The 26092-nt window shown below is 40.8% G+C and overlaps 2 protein-coding genes and 1 long non-coding RNA gene across 5 annotated transcripts in view; 1 reads left to right on the top strand and 2 right to left on the bottom strand.

Annotated features, from left to right (window-relative positions):
• Positions 1-808: 808 nt before the first annotated feature.
• On the bottom strand, positions 809-9198 carry Cggbp1 (CGG triplet repeat binding protein 1). 3 transcript variants are annotated; one of them, XM_052740967.1, is made up of 3 exons: positions 9015-9198; positions 8250-8458; positions 809-5366 (listed from the first exon to the last, which is right to left on the bottom strand). In XM_052740967.1, exon 3 carries the CDS (start codon positions 5344-5346, stop codon positions 4843-4845), a length of 504 nt encoding a protein of 167 aa, XP_052596927.1. In that variant the 5' UTR covers positions 5347-5366; positions 8250-8458; positions 9015-9198; the 3' UTR covers positions 809-4842. The 3 variants fall into 3 exon arrangements, with proteins under 3 accessions (XP_052596927.1, XP_052596930.1, XP_052596929.1); XM_052740970.1 differs by having other exon boundaries at positions 809-5363; XM_052740969.1 differs by lacking the exon at positions 9015-9198 and adding an exon at positions 8613-8723.
• Positions 9199-9494: 296 nt separating this feature from the next.
• Positions 9495-26092, top strand: part of Znf654 (zinc finger protein 654) — a 54089-nt gene continuing 37491 nt past the window's right edge. Inside the window, exon 1 of the mRNA XM_052740963.1 lies at positions 9495-9775. Coding sequence (XP_052596923.1) covers positions 9590-9775 — 186 coding nt within the window. The 5' untranslated portion in view covers positions 9495-9589. The remainder of the gene's footprint in view (positions 9776-26092) is intronic.
• The window catches only part of LOC128112152 (uncharacterized), a 48797-nt gene continuing 44433 nt past the window's right edge, over positions 21729-26092 (bottom strand). Inside the window, exon 3 of the long non-coding RNA XR_008218860.1 lies at positions 21729-22421. This is a non-coding gene — a long non-coding RNA (uncharacterized LOC128112152). The remainder of the gene's footprint in view (positions 22422-26092) is intronic.

The following is a 26092-nucleotide window of genomic DNA, read 5'->3' as shown; positions in this document are numbered from 1 at the left end:
ATGATATACATACGAACCCAGAGGTTTGGGTTATGCTAATCATTGAGAATGTGCTTATGTACACTTATGACTATCTTCACACTGAACAATGAATTGTTTGGCATTTTGTGCACAACTCATTAAAATTCTTGTGGTAGGTTCTTTGCAAGGATTTCAATTGGCAAATACCATTACTTGATTTTTTTTAAATCTGAAATTGGTATTCTATAAATTATATAGAAACCAGATTTTTTTCTTTTTTGGTTTGTTTTTTCAATACAGGTTTCTCTAAGTTGCCCTGGCTGTTCTGGGACTCGCTCTGTGGATTAGGCTTGAACTCAGAGATCTGCCTGCCTCTGCTTCCTGAATGTATGGATTAAAAGTGTGCACCACCACCGCCCAGAGGAATACCAGATTTCTAAGACATATGTGTCTGCAGGTATTTGAGGATCCAGACAAAAAATTGGCTGGTAGCAATTCTCATGAGAAATGTTTATAGCTGCCTGGAAACAAAGGCCTGTCCTTTTGCAGCATGCCACTGTCCTTGAGTCCTGAGGGCAGACATCTCTCTGATGTCACCATATATGTCAGGAACATTGGAGAGACTCATTGCATACTAGTTGGGTTTACTCTTAATAAGCTGAGCTTTAGAAAACCTGAAGACAGTTTGCTAACATAAAACTGAACAGTATGAGGTGATTTCTAAAGATCTTTTCTACCAGTTTGATTTCAGGAAAAAAACAAAACAAAAACAAAAAACCTCCAAACACTCTAATTCATTCGTTGTTACAGATGTGAGTGGAGGCAGAGACAGCTCTGACAAACCATATAAAATTGATTTAAAATAACTTTATTGTCTTGATGAGTTTCAAAACATATAAAGATGCAAACAAGGCCCTTTTCATACATATTTAATTGACCAGTCCTGCCTGTGGCTAACATTCATGACATTTCTAAAGATCTATCTTTATATGTTTGTCTGTACGAGTTTACATGTACTTGCATGCAGGTGCCCGAGGAAGCTGAAAGAATGTGTCAGGTCCCCTGCAGCTGGAGTTATAGAATGTTGTAAGACAATCAGTATGTGTGCTGGGAACCCTGTACAAGAGTGTAAGTCCTCTTAACGAAAGAGCCATAACCCAGGCCCTTCATAATACCTGTAAAATGTTCCCATTAAGATGTTGACTGAAACTTAAACATGGCCTATAGTATTCTGGGAGAACAGAGCAATTTGAAGCTATGATGTCACTCTGGCCTAAAGCAACATGCTTTCACACAGGCAACAAGGCTAACACCACAAACAGGAGAAAAGATTGGTAGAAAAATCAAAATTCAGTAGGCAAAACCTTGAAATTATGAAACGTTTGTCATTGGCTCACAAAACAAAATATGCTTTCAAAAACTTTAGAAACTTTTGAAATTTATTTCTAAATGTCACAAACTTTTAAAAAGCAACACATTTATACTAAAATACGTGCATGAGCAAAAGTAAAAAATAAGCACAGGAAGACAAAAATTAACATAGTAAAATTTTAATACAGTATTCTGGATACAAGTAGAATAGCACTAGGTAAGGACCGTAGTTACCTCAGTGATCTATGAGTATGGGTGGAGATCATCCAAGGTTTAGGATAGCCACTTCACATTTTCATCAGTGCCGACCAAAAGCCAAAACAATCTATTATGGAAACTATAGGACTAACCTTCCATGTACATTAATTATTTTAAGGTGATCTGTCCTCATTAAGTGGCAGTTGAGGTAAGTCAAACACAGAAAGCCCTTACAAAGACTAAGAACCAAACAAAAACTTGTTTCTAGCCTTTGTTTTAGGTCACCTTAAATTTAATTTACTTTTATATATTTGCTAACATTCACGTACAAATTCTTTCAGGCCAAAGTTTTAGCTTGGAAATCTTGCCAATTCTATGTTCACCTTCAGAACATTCCCAAGCAGACACGCAACTGTTTAAACAGTAAGATGTAAAACTTGTAAAAGTTTTCTGGTCCCTTAAAATTCAGTAGGGCCACAGGCATTAACTGGAAGTAGCATTTACTAAATAATATTAGAAAGCCTTAATCAAAGATAATGGATAAAATAACTATATAGGCTGTCATACACAATCTAATTTCTCACTCTGTAGAAAATGATTACAATGTTTCAGGCTTGCTATATGCCACAGATAATGAAAAAGAAACCAACAGAAAATTCAATAAGCTAGGACTATTTACTGTCAGGATATAGTGAGGTTCTGGAAGACATACTACGATACTCTGAGAAAACATTAACAGGTTAAGTATGTGTTGAAGGCAGTTTATAAATGAAACATTACAAAGCTTGTAATAATGCATCCAACTTAGAAAAAAAGCTGCTATTGGTCCAATAATATAGCATCATACTACCACTATATAAGATTGAAAGCTTCTGTACACACGTTCACTTTGCCTCCCAAGTAGCACATGCCTTAGTCTCATTTGTTATCTAACATGCCAATCATAGTTTTGCAAATCTTTACCAGTTTGAGCAGGCTACTATATAACCACTGGTATTATTTATGAGACAAATTTAACCAGTTCCAAGAAACAAACTTTCATAATCAGTAAAGAAACATTAATACTAACTTTCCCCCAAGAGAATGGAAAACTCATTCTAAGGACATGATCCAACCCTAACAGAATGAACTATGCCCCTAGAGATGCAAAAATGTAAGAATAGTTGCAAGCCTGGAAAAGCAGTTCTACAGGAACTAAGTGACTGTGAAGTCATTCTAACTGCAAGAAAGGCAAAGGTGAATTGTTTTTCTAGTGCAACATCAAACATGTTACTAGATTACTAGGCGCTGTTCTGCCATGTTTACTTATAGTGCATAGTCCCAGACAATAGGGAACAGTCCAAATCACATGGAATCCTGAAAAATTAGAATGATTGTTTTTATTCGGAAAATAGTGGTATAAAACTCAATTATTTCTTTAGTTGCTTAGATTTCCTACCATCTTAGACAATTTAAACATGGTTGCCTGCCAAGTCTTTGAGGAAGAAGCAAGACACTGTTTACACTTTGCTGCTGATCTCTGTGTGCTTTACCAACTGCAGTTAGTAAACAACTAGTCTAGACATTAATGTTCTACACGAATATAACCAAACATGAGAAAATGGAAACTACAAATTTTAAGAACTGATTTTTTTTTTTCTTCCATAGCAGGCTTTTAAAATAGAAGAAGCAAGTGGTCACTTTGACAACCTGAATTGGGAATGTTAAATCTACAAAGGACCCTAAGACAAGCTGTTCTTAAAAACACAAATTATTGCTGGGTGTGGTGGTGCACGCCTTTAATCCCAGCACTCAGCAGGGAAAGAGGCAGGTGCAGGTGGATCTCTGTGAGTTCAAGGTTAGCCTGGTCTGCATAGTGAGTTTCAGGACAGCCAGGTCTATGTAGAAAGACCTTGTCTCAAAAAAAAAACAAAAAACAAAACAAAAAAAACCAAACCAACCCCACAAATTATATTACTTTTTACTAACTTTGGCTTTTTGTTTAATGGAAATTTGCGGCACAATGACCAAGTCACACAGGGCATCTTGCCACTGATTTACAGTAGAAATATAACTTCAATGTTTTCAACTATTTGACTTTTTATTTTTATATTAAAGCTCTAACTAAGTCTTCTGTTACTAAACTTTTAAAAAATATAATTTGGATCTGATGAAGAGGACTTATCTGAGCTAACTTCCTTCTAGTAAGCTTGAAGAACAGTGAGGTTCAGAGAACCTAAGCATGGTTGACCTTTAACAGAACTGATTCTTTCTGACTCAAACAGCTAAGCAGCATCCTGCTTATCTCTACTATAAAATTCTTGCCTCGTTTTTTTGACAACTGTTTAGCATCCAAGTTTTAAAACCTGTATCACCAGAGGCAAAGCAGTAAAAGTCAAACTAAAACTCATTTCTAGTCTATTTACCTAAATAAACTCTTATGGAAAAATTAATGTATAGAAAGCAATTTTCTTATTTGCTGTTAGCCAAAAAGGAACTAATTCCCTGTCAAAAGAGGAAACTGAACCACAGTGTATTTAAATGAGAAAAAAAAAAAAAAGTCCTGTAGTCTTTTAATACCAAGACATAAAAAGTTTGCAAATCCAAGATGGTATTTAACATGAAAACTATGGTTCAAAAATTTGTGTTCATAGTTCGAGACGAAAATCTCATCACTGCAAAATCCCCCATGGCTTTTGGCAAAGACATTAAGAGATTTTAGTCTTTTGGTCACTTGAAGCTGCTACTAAAGTACAAGTCTTTAAAAAGGCAAAGACGACCGTGAGGAAGTAAAGGTCAGGCAATTATTTCACATACAAAGAAAATGCAGTTTGAATAGTCATTTCTCCTAGAGATCTCAAGCTCTAAGAACATTTCCCGCCTTCTATTTTGAAAAGAACTCAAACTTCAAGTTCCTGTGAGGGTATAGCCTGGGAGCAGCTTCAATTTTCTAGGCTAGTTCTCAATCCAAATAATTCAGTAACCTCACAAGAAATAATCATATATGGCAACACGGCTACAGCGCAGGGCAGTTCTTCCATGCACAAACATTTCAGGAGAAAAGCCATCAGGTTTAAAGATAACCACCAAGTTTCAGATATCCTAATACACTCTATAGCTACGTTTTGCTTTATACCATCGGTGACTAAAATTAGCAATACGTTTTGCAGTGAGGTTTTTTTTTTCTTTTGCCTGCAACTATATACACATTGCAAAACTATTCTGTATCACATGATTTTAATGAAATAAATATAAAAATGAACCACACAATCAACACATTAACTTTAATACTCCACATTATTTATCTTGATCACAATGGTCAGAACTGCCTTGTCAACAATCTTGTGAGTTGAGGAGCTGATTTTCATTCTCATATCCATCGGGCAGATAGGCTCTCCTCAGCTGGTCTGACTTAGGTATGGATCCTCCGTTCTTCACATGTCGAGACAGGAACGCTCGGACTGCTGGATGATCAGCCTTCTCCAGGGGGATGTTGGCTTCCAGGCACATCTTCACAAAGTCCTGGATAACACTGACTTTCTCTGTCTGCGCAGTACTGTTGCACTGGAGAGATGCAGTCAGGGGCCTCTGCTTCTTTCTCACATTCTGCTCTTCAAATTCTGCCTTCCTCTTGGTGTGAGTCTTTGACTTGAGGTGGTCACTGATGGCAGACTTGCGAACATGATTCAGAACCACATTGCAAGAAGTGCAGAAGAGTTTTCCTCCATCTTCATGAAGCTCACCTCCAAATTCAGTGACTCGATCCAGAGGGGTCACATACAAAGCAGTCTTAGAACGATTTCGGGCAGGTGGGGCTGTTACTACAAACCGTTCCATTTTGACTGAGTAAGGTTCTTCTACGACAAGAGAAAGATGTAAGTATCATGAAGATAGTTCATTCTAGAAGTGTTTAACAATAAAAGGAAGGGTTATAAGTGCTTTTTGAAGAGTAAAGATTTAAAGGAAAACCAATCCCTCCTCCTCCCCCGCAAACCCCAAACTTAATTCAATGATCTTCAATATCCCCCAAATGCTTAATTCAATTTGGTAGGTTGTAGGTCTTTTAAATCTTATCTGAAATACTCAAGGAAAGCAAAACTAAACCAAATTAGCAGCAAACAACAAATGTCCATTCCTTGACATTTGTGTGTATGTGGTATATGTCCATGGGTACACCTTCGTTTTTTTGAATAGCTTCTCTAACTGCACCTAGAACTGGGATTACAGACTGCTGAGACCAGCTTTTACATGGATGCTGGGGATCTGAACTCAGGTCCACATACCTGCACAGGAAGCAGTACACCTAAGCCAACTTCCCAATACCTTGACTTTTAAGACAAATAAATTAGATTTATGAATAACTCAAATTATTCTAGATATTTCTATTTTTTAGGAAATCCCAATCACAGTAAACATTCAGAGTATTTTTTATTTTTATTTTTTTTGGTTTTTCGAGACAGGGTTTCTCTGTGTAGTTTTGGTGCCTGTCCTGGATCTCGCTCTGTAGACTAGGCTGGCCTCGAACTTGAACTCAAGATCCACTCAGCTCTGGATCCCGAGTGCTGGGTTTAAAGGCGTGTGCTACCGCCCCCTGGCCATTCAGAGTATTAATAGCACTGATGAATAGCCCAAGTCAGATATGTTCAAGGTAAAGTGTTTGTGGGAAACTGATTTTGAGAACTCAGCTGTGCACAAACCTGACAGCAAAACTTGTTTTAAGAGAAAAACAAAGAATATAAACAAGTGTAAACATGTACAATGACATTAAGAGTTGAGGCTTATGTATAATTGAAAATAAGTATTTATTTATTTAAGGAAGGGTCTCACTGCCTGGTGTGGTGGTGGTGGTGGTGCACACCGTTAGTCCCAGCACTGTGGAGGCAGAGGCAGGCTGATCTCTGAGTTCTAGCCCAGCCTAGTCTACAGATACAGAGTTCCAGGACAGCCAAGGTTACAAAGAGAAACACTTTTTCAAAAAAAAAAGGGCAGGGCCTCATTCTGTAGACATAGAGATCGACCCATCTTTGCCTCCTGAGTGCTGGAGATTATAAGTGTATGACACCAGGCCTGGAAAAAATAAGTTTTTTGAGCTGAGGATCGAACCAGGGCTTTGGGCTTGCTAGGCAAGTGCTCTACCACTGAGCTAAATTCCCAACCCATGTTATTTTTAATACACGTTTTTCTCTAAGTTCTTTTAAAGGGAGATAATCAAGAGAAGCCAGTATGTTCTTTAACACTTGGTTTCATTTCCACTGAAGAATAATCTTAATTTCTCTTAGCATAGTGACTAATATGTGACAGAGTGTCGATCAAAACTTGATGTTTGAAAGAGTAGGAATGGCTGGGTGTACAAATCAGTGGCAGAGCAATTGCCTCGTATGAGCCAAGTCCTGGATTTGACCCCAGCAATGCAAAAAAACCCAAACCAAAATAAAACACAAAAAAAGCCAAAATCAAATTAACAAAAATCCCCAAGTAACCATTTATCCAAATACGTAATTTAGAAGCAGCTTAATAACTCACTTTAGCCAAATAACAAACTTTAAAAACCAAAAAACCTGTTGTCCAGCCTGGTTTTCAATGTGAAATCCTCCTGCCTCAGTGTCCTGAGTAGTTGGGATTACAGGTATGTACCACCATACTTGGCTGCTTTTTACTTCTTACAGTTACATATATGTATGTATGAATGTGTGTGTGTGAGCCTCTGTACCAGCACGTGTGTGGAGTTCAGAGGACAACTGGAGGGAGTTGGATCTCCCTTTCCACCCAGTGGTTGCAGGGATTGAACTCATGGTTCAATCAACACCCCCAGCAAGAATTAGTTTTGATAAGTATAATTACAAATCACGGAGGATCCCACTGTATTAGTTTACTTGCTGGGCAACATCAACATTCTTTCATTTTTTTTTTTTTTCAGTATGTTAGCAAAAATCTATGGACCCAAATTAGAGGACTTAGCAAGTCATGAAAATTCTGAGCCAGGCGGTGGTGGCATATGCCTTTAATCCCAGCACACTCAGGAGGCAGAGTCAGGCAAATCTCTGTGAGTTGGAGGCCAGTCTGGTCTACAGAGCGAGGTCCAGGACAAGCACCAAAACTAGACAAAGAAATTCTGTCTTGGGGAAAAAAAAAAAAATTCTGTAAGGCACAAAAAAGTCTAGAATTTAATAGGCTTAATTTTTGTGGATTTCTGCCCCATTGCATCTTTGATACAAGTCTTGTCAGATACTGTGTTAGGGTAGAGATTTTCCATGGCAGAAAAGACATGTCAATGAATTCTGCCTAAAATACTCAGTGAGTATCAGTGCAAATATTTGCAATTTCTAAATGTATTCTATACCTAAAAAACCAACCTGTTCTAGTAACAATGAATGGTTATAAGACAGTTATGAAAAATCCTGAATTCTTGCTTTGGGTTCCCCTTAGATTTTTTTTGCCATGGAAGTATATTAGTACTTGGACTGCAATCTTAGAAATAATGAATCTGTAATTCTTGTACTAATGTGAGGTCTGAACTTTTCTGATCTTTTAACTTGAAAAGTTTGTTCCGGATATTGCCGATGCAAATATCCACCCCATAGAGGGGTGACGATCTCAGTTACAAGTATTTTCAAAAGTCAGAAACATTTTAAACAAATGAGGAAGTAGAGAAGTTAAGTGCAAGAACTAGCTAACAAAAGCGAAGCAGTACTTTTCTAAAGCAAAACTAAACTCAGAAGTTTTCAAGTCGAAATGTGTACCGGCTTAATTTCCAGTTTTTTCTTGTTCCTTGATATTAAGCAGTGAGGGTTTTCCGGTGCAAAACGAGAGCCGCATCCAATCCTAGCAACTTTCCGTTTGTTCAGACCCGGAGACGCCTTCGAATCAGTTTTTCAACAGGTGGTGGTGGGGAAAGAGTTTCTGGGCTTGCACCCTATTTTCCCTGCGGCGCCGGGCAGTCATGCCTTTACTGTAAAACACAAAAACAAACAGAGAGGGAAGATGGTGGAGGGGCGGGAAAGGTCGACCGCGGGCCCGCCGCCGAGCGTCTTAGGGCACGCACGACCCGGGTGCTGCAGCCCTTCCCGTGCGCGATCCGGGGCGGGGGGTGGAGGGGCCCAGACCTCAAGGCAGCTCCGGGCCGTGTGGCCCCGGGGCGGGTGTCCCCGCGGGCCGCGCGCTCCGCAGGCCCGAGGCTCCGGTGGGGGCGGGGAAGGCGGGCGCGGGCCGCCCGACGTCTAGACAGTCTCCTCCCGCCGCGCCGGCCGAGGTGGCGCCCCGGCGCCGAGACCCCGCCTGCGGGCCCGGGGCCGCGTCCCAGCTGCCCGGCGAGGGCCCGACAAGTCGGCCGCCGACTCGGTGGCTGTCCCTGGGGAGGGGGCCGAGGCCGTCGCTGTCAGGTCGCCCGTCTCCTCCTCCCTCCTCCTCCTCCCCCTCCTCCTCCTCCGGCCGCCGGCCCCGCCCCCGGCTCCCGCTCACGGGGCCCAAGGCCCCGGCCCGCCGCCCGCACCAACGGCCAAGCCCACCTTCCGTCTTCCCAGCTCTTCGGGACCGTAGGATCGGGCCGCCGTTACGGGAAGTGCACGAGCCCTCGGCGGGGAACGAGAAGAGGAGGAAGGGAAGGCAGAGAGCAACGGGATGAAGGAGGTCCCGTTGCGGCCGCCGCCGCCGCTGCCGCCGCCGCCGCCGCCGCCGCCGCCGCCGCCGCCGCCCGAGCGAACCCCGCCGCGGCCGCCGTGTCCCCCGCCGCGCCCCGTCCTCGGGCGCGCCCTATGGCAGAGCTCGTAGGCGGTCCTCAGCAACCGCCGAGCGGCCTCGGCCAACAGACGGCGGGGCTGCCCGACAGACGGCTGGCCTAACCAATGGGAATGGAGGGCGGGCGTGCTCATGATTGGCGGCGTCCTCCTCCAGTGAAAACTGGGGGCGTGGGTGGGCGGAGCCGGAAGTAGAGCCCAGCCGAGTGGCCCCTGTCCGGCTGGGGCGGAGGGAAAGGAGGAGGGAACTAGAGGAGGAGGAGGAGGTTAACCCAGGCAGCGGCGGCGGCGGCGGCGGCGGCGGCGGCGGCGCAGGGGCTGGGTACGCGCTGGGCGGCGAGAGCCTCATGGCGGAGGAAGAGAGCGATCAAGAGGCCGAACGCCTCGGAGAAGAGCTCGTGGCCATTGTGGAGTCCCCCCCGGGCCCTGTGGGGCTCAGAGCTGCGGGCGACGGCAGAGGGGCCGCCGGCGTTAGCGGCTGTGGCGGCGGCGTCGGGATCAGCAGCCGGGATTACTGCCGACGCTTCTGTCAGGTGAGGCGCCCGTCGGCCGCCCCGACTTGTCACCCGGCTCCTGGGCCTCTGCGCGGCTCCTGGCCTTGTGGCCCAGGGATCTGGGCTGTGTCCGGGACTGATCCTCCAGCCGGACGGGGAGCGGAGTCCGGGAAGCCCCCGGTTCCCTCTCTGGACCTCTCCGGCTCGGCGAGGGGGACGGGGAGCAGGTTTGGGGGGTGAGTTGCGGACTTCGGGGTGAGGAGAAAGTGAGTTTGTCGTGGCGGTGGGGGGGGGGGGACCGGGAGCAGGACGGTCAGCTGGAAAGCACCGCGTCCTGACATGTCCCTGCCTCACGCAGACCCCCTTCGTGCCCGAGGGTCCCGCCTTTCTACGTTGCCTGCCCGGTTCCTCTCACTTCTGCCGAGCTCCCCTGCCTTTCTCTTAAGACCCCCGTCCCCGGCATTCTCGTTTTGGGAGACACCACGCATGCTATCACCCCACTACCTGCCCTCCTGTCATCCCCACCCCTCCCCCTCTGCTAGGGTCGCCTGTCATTCCCTCACTAGGTCCCTCTGGGCCGGTTCTTCAGTTGGCTTTGGCACTGACCCACCGTTAGCTACTTTTCCCCCTCCCCCGGGTGTTGGGGGGGGGGTGTTTGGGGTGTGGGACGTTGGTGGAGTGATTGTCATCTTTCCCTTTTTTGACCCCCACTTCTCTGACAAACACAGTTTCCTAATTAACTGCACACAGAGAAAGTCGTTTTCCTGAAACTATTGCCCTGGTTACACCGCCCCTCCCCCATCCTTTAAGTTACACGTTTTTTGGTTAGTCTGTTACATTCAGTATCGGAAAAGTGACAGTAAATTATTTCCTTTAGTCTGCGGACTGCTTTTAGGATTGAATGTAGTTTTGTATACAGTTGTGAGCAAATATAGGGACAACCTACATGTTTAGGAATAGTTTGTAAAATCTGCATTCTCATCCGCATTCATCTGTAATACACGTCTTTTTTTTTTTCGCATTCGCAACTCTCGCTTAAAAAAAGGTACTTTTTCATACTGCCTTTAAAAAAAATGTTTCTTATTGTTCACGGCTTGCGCTACCATTTCTTAACTGTTTACCTGTACAAGTTACTTAACCTCTGTGCCTTAGTTTCCTCTTTTGTCAATTGGGATAGTTGCTAGCTGGGTAAATACATGAATGGTTTGCATCAGCTAGCCGTTAATTTCACTCAGGTCACAGGTGCGAAATTAAGCGAACAATGAGTGGGCATTAAATTGGTTGACATTTCATTTTGTGTCCTGCCAAGCATTTAAGGGGGAAAAAAAAGGATAAAGTTGATATTTTTGGATAAGTTACTAATGGTTGGATTTAAATTTTCTTTTGGCAAGTTTTTGCCAATGTCATAGGTAAATTGGTTTGAAGGTCGAAACAGTCTGGGTGTGCACAGTGTATATCTTTAACATTTTTATTTTCTCTATTTAGTGACTTTCTTGAAAAAATGTTTTCATCTTGACAGTTGTTCACTGAAGTTCACTGTCTTGATTTTTAGAGCATTTGTCTTCTAACTACGTGTTTAATATTCAGCAACCGTTATGTTTGTAGACTATGTACTTAGGAACTTCAAACAGCCAAATTAGCATGCATTTGATATTTTAAATATATTCTGAGACAAATGGTATCGCACCTTTCTTTTTTTACTTTTTGAAAGAACAACTTTTCTCTTTCTCTCTGTTTCTGCCCCCCACCCCCACCCCCACCCCGTGTGTGTGTGTGTGTGTGTGTGTGTGTGTGTGTGTGTGTGTGTGTGTACACTGGGCATTGAAACCAAGGCTAGATCTCCCATCAGTCTACCCGCAGCTTGGTAGTGTTAATTTACTTGCTCAATGACTCTGCATTGCTGAAAATTTTGAGTGCCAGAGCATTTTTTGGAGAACTTTTACCTACCCTTAAATTTCTTCTTGAAGTAAATTTTTTAAGAACAAATGAGCAAATCTAGCTTCTGAAAAACTGTGACTACTCCTGAGGGAGGGACACCAGGCGCACAAGTTCAAGGGTTGCCTGGGCTACATTGTGAGACCCTGAGTCAATAAACGAAACAAAATCAGATTCTGACAGTTGACTTTAAAATGTTTTAAGAACAGATGAAGTTGACTGTTCTTTGAAATTCTAACTTATGAGTAACCAAGACTAAAACTGAACAGGAAAAACGCAGTGAACTTTTATACAACTAAATTATGAGTGTTATATTGACATACCTTCAGATTACCAATTTTTTTCTGAAAATTGATTACCTATTTTGGAGATCACTAATAGAGCTGTTTTTGAATTTCTGTTCTGGTTTTATTTCCCAAGTGATCTTTATATTCATATATATATTATTTTTACATATTTTAAATGGAATGAAAGAATCACTTAATGAATGACATTTTATCTATTACTTAATAAAATAGGAGTATATTTATTGTTTGATTTTCCAGTAAGGAAAACAGTGGCCTATATAACTGCATTCTTAAAGATCAATTCTTTTAAACAATTAAGATTCTATTATTTACTAATAGTGATAATAAATAACTTTCATTGATTAGCAAATTACCTAATCATGAGTAATTCTTAAAATAGATAATTTACTCTTATCTACTGTCTGACAGTAAGCTAAATATATGAATTATGTATACAGCTTAGTGATATTGAGAAGAAAATCCACAACTTATCTACTTTTTGGAGGGAAATATGAATCAAAATTTCTTGGCAGTAGCTGCTAGGGTTATGGGAGAAAGGAATGGAACAATTCTTTTAAGAGAAAGTAAAACAAAAGACTCCCTGGACTAATTGCCACTAATTACCTCCTCCCTTGGCCTATGTTAAGTTATCTGCACAAGTAATGCTCCAGTAGAATGGGTACTAACTCATACTTATTTGCTTTGATAGGAGCGGGAAGGGAAGGCAGCTTTTACTAAGAGCCTAGTAACTCTTCACCTTCAGATATTGAGTTACAAAGCAGAATTTGAAGCCTAAACAAGTTCACTTTTCTTAGATTCCAAAGGAAGGGCAAGCAAGGATTTGAATGCCACTTCAATATCTACTGCAAGGCAAATAATCAAACACATACTTTGAATTGTGTGGTGTGGATGGGATAGAGTGGTGAAAAGTTAGTAATCGGCAGGGGGCAAAAATCCTGAAAGGACTCAAGGAAGCACAGATACAAAGTTTCAAAGAGCCAGGTGTGGTGAAGTGGCCCACGCCTTTAATTCCTGCACTCAGGAGGCAGAGGCAGATGGAGCTCTGTGAGTTAGAGGCCAGCCTGGGCTACATAGTGAGTTCCAGGACAGCCAGGACTATGTAGACAGACTGTCTCAAAAAACAAACAAACCAACCAAACCAAACCAAAAGAAAAAAAAAAAAACACCTAAAGTTTAAAAGAAAAGTTTAAAAGGGATGCTTTAGTATACCATAGTAGTAAAACTTATTTCAAGAAACATCATTTTATCTCTCTTGACTTGTTAAGTGTAGGAAACATTCACTCAGTTCCTAAAACCTACAATAATTTGACTTTGGTCATATATTGTCAGGTAAACAAGTTAAAATACTTCATTCTTGGTTTTAGTAGCAGAATGATTATAATGAGACACATAGCTGGATCTGAGAGGTTCAAGTAGACTGTAAAATTATTTTGTACTACAGTGGGCTTAACAGCACCTAAGGAAGACGACAGGCGTATAAAATGAGGGAATGGACATAATGAACATAAAGCTCTCATGTTCCTACCTAGCACATGGGTAGGAGTAAAGAGACAGAAGCTATTAATATTTCTGTGATGCAAAATCCCCTGCCAGTTTAAGAGGGGCATTAGAGATAATCCTATCTTTGGAGTTGATAGCTTTTATTTCATAATGAACTTCAGAGAATATTTTTGAATGTTACCATCTTTAAATTTTAGTGTTTGTAAATATTGTCATAGCTAGACGCTCCTGATGAATAAGGCACAGTGATTTGCAAAGCAATTACATTTTCTTTCTGGTGGGTTTTCAGGAATTTTGTTTCCTGCAAGGGGCATTTGGCAGTCTCAGAATGGATTGTCCTGACAGGCAACTAGTGGATGGGGGCTGGAAATACTGCCCAGCCTCCTCCAGCGCCCGACAGTAAACCTGGTCTAACATGCAGGTGGTCGGTCCCTAGGGGAGAAAGCCTGCTCTACCTTTAAGTTTGACTTTGTAACAAGCCGGCTTTCCATTTGGGTTGTTCTTAGCAAAAGGTACTAATACTTCTTTAGTAAGTTTAACAGCAATTGTGCTCTATGCAAGACATCTAAAGAGATGGGTCTTAACAGAAAAGGAGTTTGCCTCATTATTTTATTTTATTTTTTACAAAATAAATATTTAATGTCTTTTCAAGGAAATTCAAATTGTCTTAGAAAACAGCCTTGATATGTTGGACTTGGTGCAAAATTTACACAATATTTACACTTTTATGAAAGATTTCTGAGGGTGTGTAATTCACTATTTTTATTATTAATTCTTGCTATTAATTGGCATTACCTTTTAATTTATCTTAATCAATGTACATATTTGAAAAAGTCATATATGAGGCCTAAATATGAGGAATTCCTTTTTGCCGCACGTTCAGACCTGATTGCAGTGCCTTAAACAATTGCAGATATTTACTGCTCATGTAAAAGTCTTGACTAGATAGTGCAGGGATGGCACTGTAGTCTCATTATGACTGCACAGTTGCTATTTCTAAGCCACCCTTCTCTTCCTGGTTTATCCGATAAGCCAAGATATGTGCTGGGATTCCAGCTATCACAGCCGACTTTTATGTGACAAGACCAGGGTATTTCTGTGGGGTAACTGAAAAATATCTTGCTGGGCAGTGGTGGCCCACGCCTTTAATCCCAGCACTTGGGAGGCAGAGCCAGGTGGATCTCTGTGAGTTCGAGGCCAGCCTGGTCTACAGAGTGAGTTCCAGGAAAGGCGTAAAGCTACACAGAGAAACCTTGTCTGGGAAAACCAAAAAAAAGAAAATAAAAATATCTTGCTCTAAATCCTCTTCACAGGCTTCTTCCAGCTTGTTTAGGCATCCCCCATCCACAAAGAATGTTAGAACTTATTAAAAATGATTAATTGGTGCTTATGATTTTATTTAGTAAGGAAGGAAGAAAACAAGTTTGGGTATTGAATTATAGAGGCAACCAACTTCTTATTTGCAGGGGGGGAGCATAACTTAAAAAAACCATTTTCTTCCCTTTCTTTTCAGAGACAGTCACTTGCAACTTACACACACACACACACACACACACACACACACACACACACACACACACCACTTACCTACTTATGATTCCCCCCCCTTAATTTTCGGTGTGATCAGGTGGCCTAGGTGAGGGAGAAAGTAGGGACCTCCTTGCCCTTCTGTTACTGAGTAGTACATCCAGCATGAACTCTTGTGTCTACTCATTTTCTTCACGTGTCCCTTATGGAGACCTTCTCTCTGTTTATTTTGAGTCCCTTTCTTACAGTTCTCTCACAGAAGCAACTAAGGGTTAGGTTCCATTTTTGGGAAGGAGACCTGGGGGAAATTTTTATCCCATTTTTGTGATTTTTTTTTTTAACTCTTTTTACTTCCACTTTTACAAGTATGTAGTTCCTCACATTCCTGTAATCCCAACACCCCCTCTCCCACCTCCCCCCAGGATTGTTCCTGAACTTCCTCCACTGATGGTTTATATTTTATCTTCCCAGGTCTCAAGCTAGGAACAGCTTCATCCAACTACTTTCTAGCTCCCAAAATGTAGTCATGAATCCTACGTTTTGACATCTTTGTGTGTTTAGGTCTTTTAAAACAAAAGCATTTTAACTCTTATTTTAGTTGAGTTTTCAAATGAGAACAGAAGTAAATGTGTGTTTATTCTGCCACATCTAAATAATTGTTGAAAATTGCTCAGTAAAGAATAAATACAAGGTTGAGCGTGGTGGTTCCCACCCTTAATCCCAGCACTTGGGAGGCAGAGGTAGTCAGATCTGTGAGTTCGAGGCCAGCCTGGTCTACAGAGTGAGTTACAGAACAACCAGGGCTACATAGAGAAACCCTGTCTCAACAAAAACAAACAATAAAAACAAAAGAGTAAATATAAAAGATGAAGGCAAGTATGGACAGTAACTTGCACTGATTTACTCCCTTTTGCCAAGTAGACTCTATGGTCTATTGAATTGTGAGTGTTCAAAGCTACAAATCAATTACTGCATCACTTTATATGATGCATATGTTCCTTTTAATCTTTTTAAAAAAGTGGTCTTTACCAAGGTTGGATAAAGCACAGGGACAAATAACCAAACAAATGGAAACACATGAACTATGAACCTATGGCTGAGGGGTCACCAACTGGATGGATGAGACAGTTGATTAGCTTGATCTGTTTGAGAGGCATCCAGGCAGTGGGACCAGGTCCTGTGCTCATTGCATGAGTTGACTGTTTGAAACCTGGGGCCTATGCAGGATCGCTTGGCTCGGCCTGGGAGGAGGGGACTGGACCTACCTGGACTGAGTCTACCAGGTTGATCTCAGTCCGCAGGGGAGGCTTTGCCCTGGAGGAGGTGGGAATGGAGGGTGGGCTGGGGGGAAGGTGAGGGGAGCGGGAGGGGGGAGAACAAGGGAATCCGTGGCTGATATGTAGAACTGAATTGTATTGCAAAATAAAAATACAAAAAAAAAAAGTGGTCTTTAAACAATGGTTTTCAGGAATTTGAGTATTAGAGACATTTCCAGTGTTCATAAAAGGTGAAGTTCATGAAAAGCTATTTATTTACTTATTAATAACTAGGGAGCACAAAACAAAATCAACTAGTCTCATGTTCTTTAATACTTTTTAGGTTGACTTTCACAGTGAAGTCTAATTGTTGCTAATGATATAATAGCAAATTACTGAGAACAACTTTAGTGACAAATGGCATGGGAATCTATGTCCCTTCCCCCAAGGCATGTTTGTAAAGAACATTTATTCACATGCAAAACTGTTTTAGCAGGCTGACTAACTTTTATCCAAGATGCTTAAGACCAGATAGAAGTGTTTTTCATTTAGGATTTTATTTTTTATTTATTTACTTTTGTTTGAGACAGGGTCTCAACATGTAGCCTTGGTTGGCCAGAAACTATGTAGAACAGGTTGAAATCACAAAACCTCCTCTACCTCCCTCCCTCTACCTCCTAAGTTCTAGAGCTAAACTCTAGAACTTCGAAGTTCTAGAGTTAGACTCAAACTCTCCCCCTCAGTCCAATTTGGTGGTTAGATTTTAGAGTATTTGCATATACCCATATGATACATTGCAGATGAGACCTAGATCCAAACCCTAAATTCATTTGCTTCCCATACACCTTATTTATAAGCTGAAGGTAGTTGTAGACCTTTTTTTCAGTGTATAGCGTTTCACTTTGAACCCTCACATGCAGACAAGTGTGGAATCTCTTGGTGATATGTTTATGGCTTAATTTTATTATTTTCTTTATTAAAACCTACTTCATATTTTTTTCTTTTTCTTTCTTTCTTTTCTTTTCTTTTTTTTTTTTTAAGACGGGGTTTCTCTGTGTAACTCTGGCTGTCCTGGAACTCACTCTGAGACCAGGTTGGCCATGAACTCAGAGATCCACCTACCTTTGCTGCCTCCCAAATGCTGGGATTAAAGGTGTGCATCATCATGCCCAGCTCTTGAAAACCTACTTTTTTTTAAAGAAGGGAAATTACAGGATGAAATTTATTTTATTTTCTTGCTTAGATAATTTTCAAGTGCAGTCATTTAGCATAATGAAATTTTCTCTTATTCCCAAAGATGACTGAAATACCTCCACTTTGGGGTGGGTAATAGGGAAATGATAATTTGCTTAAGTGAATGTAGTAAAGGTTATTTTTTACATTTACCAGTGAAATCCTAAACAGAAGTAATTTATTGACCCAAAGTCTTTCACATGTTTACCATTGTCTTCCAAATCACTAGTTACCTGGCTTTGAAAAGCTATCTCCGGCTGGGGTTGCGGCTGTGTGACAGACACATCGGTTTGTCTAGAATATTAGTTTATAGCTCTTGGTTTGATCCCCAGTTTTAATTTTGTAAATAATATTTTAGAAGGAAATACTTTTACGGAAGTTTATTGCTTTATGTTTTTAAATAATTTTTATAGTCTTGTCAAAAAAAGGTTATTAGTTGTACTCTTGTTTTTGGCCTATTTTTTTTTCTTGCCAAAATGTTCCAGATTATACCATAACCATTAAGAACACACACACACACACACACACACACACACACACACACACACACACACACATTCAATCAAGTTGAAGAAATTTGTGTAGCTGGGTCTGATTGATACAGGCGCTAACAACTAGAGTAGATGGCTTGCCAGTTCGAGACCTGTGTACACTACAGAAGGAGCTGAAAAGCTAGCCTGGGCAACTTAGTGAGACCTTGTCTGAAAACAAAATGTGAGAACGAAGAAAAGGCTGCAGATAGAGCTTAGCTGTAGAGAGCTAAGCTGACAAATTCCCGGTACTGCAGAAAAAAAACAAGAAATTAGTATGTAGTAAATTAGTAGTCAATATAATCTAGTTGATTGACTGCCATTTTAGGTGCATATTAGTATGGAATGGTAAGGGACTCAGGAGATGGTCAAGCAGTAAGTAGTACCAACACAAATGCGAGAAAAAGTGATATATAAGATTCTAAAGTTGAATACATTAATACTCTATATGATCAACTTCAAACCAGCAGTGAATCAGAAAAGAATGGAAAACTCTCCTCATCTATGTAGTAGACAAACTATTGATGTCAGTGTTGATACATGTTTATAAAGGCTTCTTGAGAAGGAGGTGTACAGTTATATACATGGAGCTAATAGACATGACTGTTTTTGGATTCTTACACAAGTTGAGCTCTGCTGAAGTTCTTTGGTTTAAGCATGAAATTTACAGTATATTGCCCCATTTAAGTTGAGTTCAAAGATAGCTGGGCATCCAGAAATCACAACTCAGCAAGGGAAGTCTGTTTTTTGTAGCTATGTGGATGGTATTTGATACCAGATATAATATGATACCAGTTATTTTCACATAGGGAGAAAATAACAACTAGGTTCATAAGACGAGGAATCACAACTGAAGCTCTTGGAGGAATTCCAAAATCAAATGGTCCATGGGAAGACTATTCTGTAAATGAAGTCTGAGGAGAGTTAATTATTGGAGAAAACCAGGGAACAGAAGACAAACTACCTTAGTTTCAAGAAGATAGTGTGGTTACCAACTGCAGAAAACTTGATTTGTGGAGAGTTGGGGTGCCTGGAGATAGAGAATAGAGGTCTAAAATGGCAGCTGCTTGAGGAGGTAGTTTGAATTGATAGACAGGATCATTTGAGTTTATTGATACTGGATATAGAGTGGCACTAGTTTGTACCTTACACTCTCAGTGCTCATCTGTCCCAGTAAAGGCAAGGAGGACATAACTCCCAGATGCAGGAATGGGGGACATACTGTATAATTGATCACCTAATTAACTTTAAGAAAAAAGGTGGGCAGGCTTGTTTTCTGGCTTCATGTAGGACAAAACAACAGAGAGAAGTGAAAGAATAATACAGAAGTGCTGATGTCGGTAGTGATTTGTGTTTAGGTGCAGAGCATTGCTCTGTATACTGTGGAAATCTGTGGTAGTCTAATCTACATTATCTGTTGTGTCAACTTTTCCTGAAGAGCCATGAAAAAGTGTCTGTTCACTCCAGATAGGGAACCAGTGACAGACTAAAGTAATGATTCTACCAAAGTCAAACTTGCCCAACTAATGAGTTTATTAAGGTTATTTAGCAGAGTATGGAATAGGGGTTTTTGTGCAGAAGCATGGATGACTCATTCCTGAGCCCTTAGCCCCTATGGTGATGATTCATGAAGGCTGCATCCTTGGAGACCCCGTCATAACTTGCAGATAGCTCAGTCATTAGGAGAGTCTCCTCTTGAAGAAGTTAACTGTCTGTATAAACTTGGGAGTCTTGTAAGCTTCAGCTTTGCTGAATTTAGGAGGGTTGTTTACTTCCTGAGTCTAGGAAGGAATCTTTCAATTATGAGAAAATTGCTGATCAACACTATCCCAATACATATCTACTCTGTTTGTTAATAAATATTTCTCCTACTAAAGTTGACATTTCCAGGGTATTTTCACTACTATAAGGTTTAAATGTTCTAAATTCTATTTAATGTTATTGTGTTGATTGGCATGGACAATGATTTAAAAAATACTTATGATAACAAAAACTTAATATTGTCTTAGTATATTTTCTGTTGCTAAAATAGATTACCACAGACTTAGGTAATTTATAAAGACAAAAGATTTCTTTCAATTCTGGAAGTTAGCCATTACAAGACTAGAAGCTGCAGCACTGGTTAGGGCCTTCTTACTGAATCAAAACTCGGTGGAAAACATTGTGTCAAGAGCAAGGGAGCATGTATACTAGGGTTTCCTCTTCTTTTTGGGGGGGAGGAATGTAAAACCACTAATGCTATCATGATTGCCCCATTGCAAACACCATGAGAAAGTAAATTAAGTTTCCAGAACACAAACTTTAGAAGAGATATTCAAACTAAAGCAGTTTTAAATATCCAGAACATTTTTTTAGATTGAACTCTATGTATGTATACATATTACTCCTATTTTCAGTGTTATCCATGCATCAGAGATTTGGTAATTGCTTTGCCTATTGTAATGCATTTATTTAATTTGCTGCCTTTCATGGTATGTGCCATTATTTTCATTTTATAGATAATAGAACTAAGATTGAGAGAGAGAGATGATTTAGCCAAGTTATGCTGCTAGTATGTGATAATCAGACTATATATAGCCTGGCTGGTCTTACTACTCAAAACCAGCCTGTACATTTTGGCTACTATGGTAGACATATAAACTGTATTCTATATGAGACAAGCATTTGACATATGTTATAGTGTTTAAAATTCATTATTGAGTAGAAGTAGTGTCATGGACACCAGTTTTATAAATAACACAAGACAACAAAACTGCAGCTGTTCATCAATGTGTGTATTACTTCCCTGTTGCTGTGATAAAACACCAGGACCCAAAGCAGTTCATGGAAGAAAGAGTTTCTTTGGGCTTACGGTTGCGGAGGGACAAGACTCCATCATGTCTGGGAGGCATGGCAGCAAGCAGCAGGCATGGGGACAGGAGCAGACAGCTGAGAGACCACAGCTTCAGATCCAAGCAGGAGCAGAAAACAAGCTAGCTGGAAGGGGCGCAGGCTTTTAACTGGCAGATCCTTCCTCCAGCGACCCTTCTCCTTCAGCAAGGCTGGACTGGCTAACCTCCCCAGACACCACCACCACCCGAGGAACCTGTGGGAAACACTTTCATTCCAGTCACTACCGTGTGGAAGAGAAAAAAGGGAAAGGGAAAAAAAAGGGAAAAGGGAGGAAAAAGAAAAAAAGAAACAAAGCAAAATAAAACAGAAAAGCCCCCAAACCCCCAAACCCAAAACATAAGCTTTCTGAAATTTCTTACAAAAAATAATTCTTAACTCTTATTCCATGTCCCCTATAAACCTTCGTGAAGACCCATGTATCCCAAAAGCAGTGGTTTATGGCAGGAGTTAGTCTCAGTGTAAACGTTGTGATGATTCCAGACCAGTAGAAATTATGTCTATTATCTTTTTAAAAGAGGAAAATATGGAAGATTTTAAATGTTAATAAATGATGAAAGTTTTATCTGTCCATGCTACTTAGAATACCTTAAAAGTCTCTACCAACTCTAAATAAAGTGGATATGTGTTTTTCTTCCTTTATTGTCTTTCAGTTTAGCACCCTTTAGGAACTATTACCTTTGATCTTCTAGATTATAGATGTTACTTATAAGTTTGTAAAATTTGTACTTTTTTTTTTTTTTTTTTTGGTTTTCTGAGACAGGATTTCTCTGTGTACTCACTCTGTAGCCCAGGCTGGCCTAGAACTCACAGAGATCCCCCTGCCTCTGCCTCTCAAGTGCTGGGATAAAAGGCGTGAGCCACCACCGCCTGGCAATTTGTACATGTTTTATGTATATAATGGTGGTAAAATTGTTTCTCATTGTCCTCTGAAGGATCAAAAATCACCATAATCTTTTGGACCATAATTAAGACACTTGCAAAATAATTTGTGCATTTTAACTTTCTTTCAACTCTCATGACCTAAAACATTTTTATCCAGAAAACTGATGTTTTAATTAATATGTAGCAACCTAGAAAATACAATAATGCAAAAAAAAATCAAATGAAACAGTTCATTTGTAGTGGGAATACACAGTTTGACTATAAATCAGCTCATCCCTATTGTATTTACATCTGGAATTTAAGGGCAAAGGAAGTATTTTAAAGAATATTGAGATGACATATTTCACTAGAAAGAGGATGTCTTGAAGTCTCGAGCCTTCTGAAATTAAAATGTTAGAATTCCATTTTCTTTATGAGCTACGTTGAAGTTTGCAAGTCAGATTCTTGCCTTAGAAACATACCCCAGCAGTAATCCAAACATGCACAGTGGTGAACCTCTGCTGCCCATGGCGTGGCACAGCAACGCTGCCTGTCTGTTTGCAAGTCAGCATTGGGGCAGTTGCTCCTGGGTTCATCTCTTTTCTGCCACTGTCTTCATGTTGTCTTCAGGACCGCCGGCCAGCTAGGGTAGAGAATGTATGCAGCCCTTAAGCCACCTGCTGGTCTTATGAAAAAAAAAAAAAGGGTCACTCTGTCTTAGGTTCTTATTTATTATTTGCAACAATATTAAACACTATTTTTTTTACTTACTTATTTATTCATCATTCATTTATGTATTTATTTTTGGTTTTTCAAGAAAAGTTTTCTCTGTGTAGCCATGGTTGTCCTGGAACTCACTCTGTACACCAGGCTGGCCTGGAACTCACTCTGTATACCAGGCTGGCCTGGAACTCACTCTGTACACCAGGTTGGCCTGGAACTCAGAGATCTCCTGCCTCTGCCTCCTGAGTGCTGGGATTGAACGCGTGTACCACCACCACCCCTGTTAAGCACTTTTTATGTTTATTTTATGCAGCTGAGGTTTAGATAGGTAAAGCACGTTTCCTTCCTTCCTTCTTTCCTTCCTTCCTCTCTCCCTCCCTTCCTCTCTCTTTTCTTTTCTTCCTTTCTTCTTTTTTTTTTTGAGACAGGATTTCTTTATTTCTTTATTATGTAGTCCTGGCTATCCTGGAACTTACTTCAGACCAGGCTGGCCTCAATTTCACACAGATCTGCCTGCCTCTACTCTTTGAGTGCTGGGATTAAGGTGTGCTCCACCATGCCTGAGTAAGCACCTAGTCTTAAGACACATAGATATATACAGAAGTATAGCAAGGTGTTAGTAGTGGTTATAGGTGGGTAAATTAATGCTGGATAATTTTTTTCTCAAATGTTGTTCAAATTAAATAAAGAAATATATGTGTATAACTTGTAATCAAAGTGGGAACAAGGTCTAAAGATTAAGTAGACAACAATTATGAGAATATTAAAAGCAATGCTTAAAAAATTATTACTTGAGTTTCATGTGTGCCATCCTGTGTTTATAAAAAGAGCAGATATACATTCATTACTTTACATTCCATTGAATGTACATTGAAACTGGAACCAGAGTCTAAGTACGCATGCTTTTCATGATGAGATGTCCATATTCTTATGTGGACTAGTGTGAACTGGGTCTTGCTAGTCAAAGAATTCAGTTAAAGAATGGAAAGCCTAAAAACAATTTAATCAGCAATTTAGAGGAAAAAAACCAACACACACAAGCTGTAAATCTCAGCAGTTTTGGAAGGAGGGAGGTGGAGAGGAGGAAGAAGAAAGCCATGCTACTTGAGTTAAAGAGTCTGAAAGCTGGCATGTGCAGCAGTGAAGGTTGGTAAACAGCTGCCTGGCAGAAAGGGAGAAACTTCAGAGACAGGGAACAGCCCAGAGAGTTAGGGTTAACACATCTAGGGATTGATCACTGTCTGAAAGAAGATACAGAAGAAAAGGAATAGGTATGCTTTTTCCTCTCCTCCTCTTAGCATTTTTTTCAAGTAAATCAAATTTCCTGTGGCATGGACTCCTGGCCAGGTGATTGACAGGCTTAGCTGGATTGCCTCTTAAAAGAGACAATACTATATAATGTTCTAATCTTTAGAACAGATCAGAATGTCATGGTCTCCACCCAGGGCCAGAGTTATTTTATTCTTTTGACCAGGAGGCCCAAGAGTGGCAAAGCTGATATGTTTACCTTTTTAGAGTTACCAGGGAAACAGGAAGTACAATGCAAAGCTTACTTTGAGGGAGGAGTCTATCCTCAATGGACTCTAAGACTTACAGCATCAGACTGAAAAGATGAATTCATCTAGAACTTGGCTTAGGAGTTTGAATTTTATGGAACAGTATGCACAGAGATTAAAGCAAAGCCATCTTTTTGGGAACCTTAAATGTTTTAAGATCTATTAGAGAAGGTAAAGTATGAAAGCCTACCCAAAAAAGGATACCGTTGTTGAGTAGCTAGAAAACAAATGATTGAAAGCCGGACAGATTAGTGAGAGTGAATGGAGTGAGAGGACAGTTACTAGAAACGTTAGCATTTTGTGAGTGAGGAGAAGATGCCCAAAAGAATTTCTTGAAATTCCACCAGGTTCTAATCTGAATACCTGGAGATATGCTGTTAATAAACAGTAGAAGAAACAAGTAAGAAATGGAATGAGTCAGATGATTTGCTGGCTCAGAGAGTTAATATATTCCTGCTTCAACTATTAGTATATTCTTTTAAGAAAGACCAGAAATTGTTTATCATCTAGCGATAATGTGTCATGTAGGTACGTAACATATTTATTAATTTGAGGATGTTCTTCCTGGTGTAAGAACAATGAAGTTTAAAGTAGCTGATGTGTCTATTGAAATGCAGAACTTGTTTTCTTTCCTTCACTAGTGCTCAGGCTCTGTAGGAGTTACCATATACCCAGTCAAATTGGTTGCATTTTCCTTTGGCTGCCCCCTTGTGGGACTAGGGTCCATCAATCCCAGACCCTGCGTTTACCGAACTTTTTTTTTTTTTCCCGAGACAGGGTTTCTCTGTGTAGCTTTGGATCCTTTCCTGGAACTCACTTGGTAGCCCAGGCTGGCCTGAACTCACAGAGATCTGCCTGGCTCTGCCTCCCGAGTGCTGGGATTAAAGGCGTGCGCCACCACCGCCCGGCTCCTTTCAGGTTTTAATTTGGGGGTTGAATAGCTTTGGTTTAACTGATTAAATGTATCAAATTTAATCTACTGATTAACGTATCAGTTTGTTTAATTGAATTCTCTCCTGTTACCAGAGATTTCAGACCGTGGTTGGCTGGCCATATTGCTTAGGGCCTGAGATGAGGATTGGTAGAATAGAGCTGCTCAATTCATGGTAGCCAGGAAGCTGAGCAGGTGGGAGGAGCCAATGACAAGATACAGTCATTAACAACATGCCTCCAATGACCTATTTTCTCCACCTAGGCCCCACCTCTGAAAAATTTGATAACTTTCAATAATGCCATCAAATTATGAAACTTAGTGGATTAATGAATTTATTAGGTCAAGACTCTTGTAATTCCAACACATGAGGCTTTGGGAGATACTTTATATCCAAATCAAAACAGATCAAAAACTATATGAAGTAAGTAAGTTTGTTTCCAGCTTTAGCAGTCATTATCAACTATTTGAAACCATAATGTTTATTTACTTACATGTATGTGCACATATATACATGTGGGGGGCAGAGGCCAACTTCAGGTGTCTTAATGTTGCTCCACCTTAATCTCCCCCCCCCACCCCCCCCTCACCCCCACCCCCACCCCCGCCCCACAGACAGGGTTTCTCTGTGTAACTTTGGAGCCTGTCCTGGAACTCGCTCTGTAGACCAGGCTGGTCTCGAATTTACAGAGATCCGCTTGTCTCTGCCTCTCGAGTACTGAGATTAAAGTCGTGTGCCATCACTGTCCAGCAATTTTTCTTTTCTTTTAAACTACAAGATCTCTCTATGTAGCTCTGGCTGGATTAGAACTCTGTCTGTAGACCAGATTGGCCTTAGAACTCACTGAAAGCAGGCTGTCAGCCTCCTGAGTGCTGGGACTAAAGGTGTGCACCATTATGCCTGGCTCCACCATAATTTAAAACGGGGTCTTACTGAAGCTGGAACTCAGGCTGGCTGAGAGAGCTGGTAGAGAGCACTGGACATGGATTTGTCTCTCACTAAGGCTACAGACTCATGCTGCTGTGCCCAGTTTGCGTGTGAGTTTAGGGGTCTGAACTCAGGTCCTCGTGCCTGGGTGGCAGGCCTTTTCCTGACTGAGCTCT

Source organism: Peromyscus californicus, unplaced genomic scaffold, assembly GCF_007827085.1.
Source record: "Peromyscus californicus insignis strain IS unplaced genomic scaffold, ASM782708v3 Scaffold_16__1_contigs__length_79575227, whole genome shotgun sequence".
Lineage (NCBI taxonomy): Eukaryota > Metazoa > Chordata > Mammalia > Rodentia > Cricetidae > Peromyscus > Peromyscus californicus.
The sequence above is the reverse complement of the archived record's forward strand: the minus strand, read 5'-3'. Positions and strand labels throughout refer to the sequence as shown.